Here is a 7,697-nt window from a genome sequence, read left to right on the forward strand (position 1 = left end):
TATCCGGGTTGGCATTAATGTCCTTGACAAGTCTTGTGTAAAGATCCATGTTTATCATGTTGTGACCAACCGAATGCTTTTTGTACCACTTGAGTCTATTCAGAGGTTTGGTGATACCCTTGACCTTATACCAACGTTGATCGGCTGTTGACTTTGCATACAGCACACCAGGTTCCGTGCTTCGGAAGTCAATCGCGGGTCTTTGGAGCTTCATTGTATTACATGTTCAGGCTTGTTACGTTGCTAAAATGACCATATCCTTTTGCTAGAACATAAGGTGGAAGTTCGCAGAATTACAGTTGAGTCAGACCCGCGTTGAGTGACATGAGTCTCAGGAAAACAAAAAACATGAGAGGCTTTGAGTCTCTGATATCCACGAGTAAGGATCTGTTTAACAGTAGAATGTCAACGATGCCTAACGGTGTCATTATGAATGTAGCCAAGTTCAAGGGCAAGTTGGGGGCTACCATCGCTGTCATCACCTCTCTGATTGTTGGATTTTTGACCATCCCTAACAACATTCTCTACTTCATCAACAACAACCACAGTACAAGGATCAAGGGCAGGTTAGATGCTGACTCCTCTCATCGGTCTCCATCGGAGGGGAGACCTGACTATGAGTATGCTTACATATACTCAGGAATAGCACTCATCACACTCGGATGTCTGGCCATGGTCGTGAGCATAGTGCTTAGTTATTTCGCCTCCAAAAGCAAACGGAAAATCAACGATTCTGAGGGTTCTTACAAGGGTTTGGAGTCACCCAACACTACCGGGACTGTGATGGCATGTCTCATCATGATGAACATTGAGTTGTTTATGTCTGTGATCGCAGGCTGCATGGAGCTACTGTACCGACCTTTGATCACTGATGCTCAGAGATTGCATAATATGGAGTGTGCTATAGCCGTGTTCAATATCATAATCTACATCATGTACGTGGTGACCATGGTGTTGACTTCCACTGTCCTAAAGGGAAAGTATGAAAGAGTCTCGATTGATGTTCAGAGAGAACCGTCCGATGTGGTGAACATGCCACTCTCAACCCGAGACTATATGAGCAGGGGTGTCCACTCTTACAATTCACAATCCAGCTTCACGTAACAAACTCACCACCTCCAAAGTCTTCACATTCTACGTTGGGGAACAACCTTAGAACTGGAACGCTCTACACGTTGACAGTCTGCTGCCCTCTGGAGAACCTGGTTTATAATATTGCTGTTATTATACATTTCAAAATAACCTTGAGTGTCTTGTTGTTACAACCCATCTGTCAGTATAGCCCGCAGGAACACAGAAAGCAGTCAGACCCTCTAGAACAGGGGTGTCAAACATACGGCCCGCGGGCCGGAACCGGCCCCCAAGGAGGTTCGATCAGGCCCGCAGGATAATTTGAAAGTGGAAAAAATGCATAAAAGACATGGAATTAATATTTTTAATTCGCTGCAATTCATGGATTATCCGCTAAAGGGCGCACTCTTTCCATCAGAGTAGAAGACAAGCCGCATCACTGAGACAGACTGAAAACAGCAGACGGTATCAATTAATACCTTGGTCTCTACTAGGGATGGGCGAACGATGCCTTGTGAAGCTTTGATGGTTTCTTCCGGATTGTGCCGGCCCAAAGAGCCGAACTATCGGCGCTTTGAAAATGAACAGCGTCATCTAGCAGCCGTTTAAACTGGCTGAATGAGGCGTAGTGGTTGTCTCCGACGGTAGACTACCCTACGTTATTCAATATTTAATTAAGGCTACATGTGTTCATTTTGATCTGATATTAGTGCTCACACATTAAAATGTTGTGATACATCCGTAGGCCTTTAGAATTATGTCATTTTCTCACAGTAAAAGTTAAAGAATATCGTACGAGATTCACTGGACTGGGGCGCGAACTTGGGATCCCAGATTCGCATTAACAATATGTAATCGTACAACGCTTTAACCAACTACACCACCAAAGAGATCATTACTTGTTAAAGCGGTTGGACGGACTTTATACGATATGGTCTTTATATCAATTAAACTAGATAACACAGAAGAAAGACATGATGTTTTGGTTATTTATAGCAGAGTATGGTATAATTTTAATGGTCCGGCCCACTTGACATCTCCCTAGGCCGTATGTGGCCCACGATGCGAAATGAGTTTGACACCCCTGCTCTAGAAGAGGCGCTGTCTAGGACAGACGCTGTCTGAGTTGTTATGTAGTAGATGTTTTGTTATTGTCATTATGTCTCTCGACGTAGAGGATCGAACTGTACTGTGTGTTACTTTGAATAAAGTACAATGGAACACTGTACAACATCACATTTTGTTTTATTCACCTACAACCCACATAAAAAGGTTATGTCTATTAACATGTAAACTTACAATTAATTGGTTTCACGTGACAGTGCATGTTTATCCAGGCGACATTCACTTTTTATCACAAACTGGGAAGCTTTGCAGGCGAGGCAGTGGGAGACTGTGTCAAGATGCTCATTCTTGAAGAAATTATAGACCTAGCAACCGATCAGACGCCTAGTGAATGATAGAAATGTTTGTTATCACTTTCACAATAACAACTTTAACAATACAGACACGACACAATGTACAAGATAACAAGACCATCTCACCCAGAAAGTAAGAATAAAGCAGACAGACCTATCCCTCCTGTCATTACCTACCAACATATTAACCATGGAGTCATCACAAGATGAAACATCCCAAGTCACTTACATAACTAATGTGGACAACTCAACCTCTCCATCCTCCGAACAGCATTCGTCAACTCGCAGTGAAATATTATCAACAGGCAAAATGGAGCAGTTTTACGATTGTCTCCTCGTAAAGAACAGGATCCTGACAAAATACGAGAAAGAAACCTTTCTTCTTTCGTCAACGTAACATTCTCTATCCTCGATGATGGTGATACCATGATAGGACTTACAGACAGTCGCTTCGTCAGACCCATGTACCTAGAGTTGACACACTACTATCATCTTGACGCGATATTAGCCATGGTTGCAACTTACATCGATCCAGGAGTGAAAAGTCTACATGACTATCCGATGAGACATGTGCGATGTGAAGCAACATAGGGAGTCCGAGGCCTCACCCTCATCCAACCAACCAACCAACCCACACCTACAGCCCTATGTAGGCGCGTAGGTCAGTGACGTCCATGGCTTTCCACTCCTCTCCGCGTTTCAGATAGCCTTCCCGATTTGTCTCATCCAAGATCACTCTTTCGATTTGTGGCGTGATAAAGAGTAAAAACGTGGAGACCATGTCGTGAGCGTTGGAAACGGCGTAAGCTGTGGGTCCGGGGGGTCTCTCTGTTTTTACGCTGCGGCGGCGGCGGCGGCGACCTCCTCCCGTACGGAACCGAAGACCATTGGATTTTGCCATTTTTCGACACAAACGTATCTGGCACTTGGTCCTCGTGAGGATCATTGTCGTCGTCTTTGGGAGCCGACAGGTCGGCGTTGCGTCCTTCTTGTTGTTCTTGTTCTTCTTCTTCCTCTTCTTCTTCCTCTTTTTCTGATACATTCTCTGCCTGGCGCTCCTTCACGTCTTCTTCTTCTGACACCTCCTCTGTCTCCTCTTCAGAGTCACCCTGCTCGACATTTGCAAACATGTGCTGTAGAACTTGGAGCACAGTGAAATCCTCAGCCATAGGTGCGTGACTCTGGAGGACGGCTGGCTGGCCGGCTGCTGCTGACCTGACCCTAACCCACTGAGCATGTATGTGTAAGTAGTAGCAATTCCCCAGACAACAGTTGCAGGAGTGGGGGATGGGCGCTCATGTCCTCCGACAGAGACGGTGGGGGAGAGGATGGGCGCTAATTTTGTCAGACCGAGTTGCAGGAGTGGGGGATGGGCGCTCATGTCCTCCGACAGAGACCGAGGCCGCTGGACGGGCGCTCATTTGTCCGACCGAGATGAGGAAGTGTATTTTATCCGACAGAGACCGAGGCCACTAGACGGGCGCTCATTTGTCCGACCGAGATGAGGAAGTGTATTTTATCCGACAGAGACCGAGGCCACTAGACGGGCGCTCATTTGTCCGACCGAGATGAGGAAGTGTATTTTATCCGACAGAGACCGAGGCCACTAGACGGGCGCTCATTTGTCCGACCGAGATGAGGAAGTGTATTTTATCCGACAGAGACCGAGGCCACTAGACGGGCGCTCATTTGTCCGACCGAGATGAGGAAGTATATTTTATCCGACAGAGACCGAGGCCACTAGACGGGCGCTCATTTGTCCGACCGAGATGAGGAAGTGTATTTTCTCCAACCTAGAGACGCAAGGAAGTGTAGTCCTCCTACCAAGACTAGTATGGGCTCTGGGGGTGAATGGGAGAGCGATATTAAACTCCACTGAAGGGAGAAGTGTACTCAGCTCCACTCCGCTCAGCAGAGGAGACAGAGACCCAGGCTCCGCTCAATCATGTCCTACTATGAGGTATGCAGCAAGGTGTCATTCAGCTTTCTTGTTGTTGTTGTATTTACGTATATATCTGTGTAGATGTACATTGAAGGTCATTTTACAACTGCTGCTCCCCAAAGGAAGGTCCCACAGTCACAATGTGGCAGGTCTGTCTAGTTCATTGGGGTCTTTGAAATCAATCTTTAGATAAAGGATATTTATAAAAAGGATAAAGGATAAAGGAAAGTTGGCTTGAAACTTCTTATTCTCTCTCACTTCATCTACTAGTGTCTTTCTATGTATCTCATGACTGTTGCCATCTCTCTCTCGCTCTACCCCTCTCCCTCCCTACAGCATATTGAGTTTGACTATGACATAAACGACACTGGTTCTGGCGACTTGGGGCTGGCCCTGGAGGATCTGTGTGACCCAGATCAAGTGATATCCCCTGACCTGCAGCGAGTGTTCCTCCCTGTGGTCTATGGCTTCATCTTTGTCCTGGGCATCATTGGGAACGGCCGGGTGGTGATGGTGCTTGGCTGCCAGCACAGGTGAGCATAAAGATGGACAATGAAGACAATGACAATGACATGTTATAGTAGTTTAGTCCATTAGTACGTTTAGTGAGTTACTTTGTACATTTTAATCTTTTGAAAAAGAAGGAACGAAAGATCCGTTTCACATTCGTTTATTATATGCACCTTCCTGTCACAGTCAATTCCTTGTTTGTGGTGTGAACACATTACACAACGTGGCGGATAAAACACATTCGGATATAGAAGATGACGCACGCACGCACACGCACATACACACACACACTCACACACAGCGGGGTTTTTCCTCTGATTGTCCCCAGGTCAAAATGGAAACTGGCAGACCGCTACCGGCTGCACCTCTCTGCCGCCGATCTTCTCTTTGTGCTGACGCTCCCGTTCTGGGCAGCGGATGCCACACTGACGGACTGGCGTTTCGGATTAGGCACTTGTGTGGCCGTGCACGTCATCTACACGGTGAACCTGTATGGGAGTGTGCTCATCCTGGCCTTCATCAGTCTGGACCGCTACCTAGCCGTGGTCAAAGCGATAGACGCGCACACATCACGCACGAGACAGCTACTGGCACGGAGACTGGTGTTTGTAGGTGAGCTACGTCTCTAGCCTCAGCCTCCCTTATATCTTTCTCTCTCTCTCACGACGTGTCCATGCCTCAGATGTACAGAGGTACAGCACTTTGCTTGTATTCTTCTGATCTCCTGATTCGACCACCGAATCTCCTCTTTGTCTCCCTCTCATTTTCCAGGAGCCTGGTTGCCGGCGACTCTCTTGGCCGTGTCAGACATAGTGTTTGCCAGGACTTGGGAAGCAGGAGATGGGACGATTGTGCGCCAGCGCTTATACCCAGCTGACAACGCTCCTCTCTGGGTGTCAGTGTTCCACCTGCAGCTGGTGTTTGTAGGCTTGGTGGTACCGGGCCTAGTTTTGCTGATGTGTTACTGTGTCATCGTGTCCAGGCTGATCCGCATCGGCCCTCGGTGGGGGCAGAGACAGAACCGCAGAGCTGTCAGGATCACTGTGGCCTTGGTCCTCTGCTTCTTCCTGTGTTGGCTCCCCTATGGTGCTGGCATCACAGCGGATGCCCTCATGCGCCTAGAGGTCCTTCCCAGAAGCTGCAGTCTGGAGGTGGTGCTGAATGTGTGGCTGGCGGTGGCTGAACCCATGGCATTTGCCCACTGCTGTCTAACCCGCTGCTGTATGCCTTCCTGGGGTCGGACTTCAAGAGGTCCGCCAGACGGGAGGACTCAACACCAGGTTGCCTCGTCTCCTGTCTGAAGATCCCCCCTCCTAGACGCCCAGGAACCTCTAATACCACAGAGTTCGAGTCATTTAGTCTACACTCCAGCTAACAAAATATATGGATATGGATGTAGGTGTGGGTTGGTTGGTTGGATGAGGGTGTAAATGCTTTGTCCTATATATGAGAAGAGCGTAGTCTGCTGATCCATGACTTTGTGCCTTGTCTGATAGATACACTTTTCTGTAAATAGGGTTTGTGGGTCACCACTGATGTTGTTGATGTTGTTGTTTTTAAGTTTGTACAATACATACAATAAAATGTCGAAATGAAATGTTTTCACTTTTTGTCTCACTCTTCCTGTCTCTCAGAGTTGTCGGCGTGTGTGTGTGTGTGTGTTAGTTTCAATTATTTTGGAGGTGTTCACCCCTCCCTCCCTCCCAGTTAGTGCTGGTAGTCTGGGATGTGTCTATATCACTGTCATCATCATCATCATCACACACCAATTATGACTCAAATGTTTCACTTTGTTTTTTATCATGAAAAATGATCACAACAAAGCTGTTGGTCGAAACGACCCCGATACCATGCAAAGGATAAAGTAAATGTTTCACTTAGTTTTTTTATCATGAAAAGTTGTCACAACAAAGCTATGGGTCGAAACGACCCCGATACCGTGCAAAGGATAAAGAAAATGTTTCACTTAGTTATTTTATCATGAAACGTTATCACAACAAAGCTATGGGTTGAAACGACCCCGATACCGTGCAAAGGATAAAGAAAATGTTTCACTTCGTTTTTTTATCATGAAACGTTAACAGAACAAAGCTGTAGGTCGAAACGACCCCGATACCGCGCAAAGGATAAAGAAAATGTTTCACTTTGTTTTTTTATCATGAAAAGTTGTCACGACATAGCTGCGGGTCAAAATGACCCTAAGGTAGCACAAGGGTTAAGCTTGTTTCCTTGGCTTATGTCTTGCTCGGATTACTGCTGCCATTTCATCAGGAGGCATACGCGAGGAAACCCGCATCCTGGTTTACACTTGCTTTTAAGAGGTGCTGAATTTTCACCGTAAAATAGAATCCCGCTTTAACGGGAGGGTTTTGTACATACAGCGGAATACATAATTGACCTATCGCTAAGCCTCGCCCCCCTTAGTTACTGTTGCTAACTCGGACAAGCTATCGCAGCTGACTAGAGTTTTAGCCGTCAAAAGGGACTTCATTATGCAATGAATGAAGGGATGCGTTCAGAATTTAAAAGTAGTTTTCTACAGGTACACTTGCACTTAGAGATTCATGTTGTTTAATTGTAACTTGCTTAACTACATGCTCTTATTGTTCTTCCCTTTGGCACTTATTTTTTGGTTGTTCACAATGTGTGCTTCTTGTTTTGGCTACCCGCAATGCTTTGGGGCTATCTTGTTGTTATTATCAGTGACCTATGCACTTTGTAAAGCTCTCTCTTGGAAGTCGCTTTGGATAAAAGCA

The 7,697-nt window shown here is 46.3% G+C and overlaps 1 protein-coding gene across 1 annotated transcript; it reads left to right on the forward strand.

Annotated features, from left to right (window-relative positions):
• The first annotated feature begins 4,276 nt into the window (after positions 1 to 4,276).
• Positions 4,277 to 6,316, forward strand: LOC124477477 (C-X-C chemokine receptor type 4-like). The gene is given in 5 exon segments (XM_047035283.1): positions 4,277 to 4,449; positions 4,768 to 4,964; positions 5,270 to 5,553; positions 5,713 to 6,147; positions 6,150 to 6,316. Coding segments are annotated over 5 exon segments (1,098 nt in total). The 5' UTR covers positions 4,277 to 4,434.
• Positions 6,317 to 7,697: the final 1,381 nt, after the last annotated feature.

Source organism: Hypomesus transpacificus, chromosome 15, assembly GCF_021917145.1.
Source record: "Hypomesus transpacificus isolate Combined female chromosome 15, fHypTra1, whole genome shotgun sequence".
In the NCBI taxonomy this organism is placed as follows: domain Eukaryota; kingdom Metazoa; phylum Chordata; class Actinopteri; order Osmeriformes; family Osmeridae; genus Hypomesus; species Hypomesus transpacificus.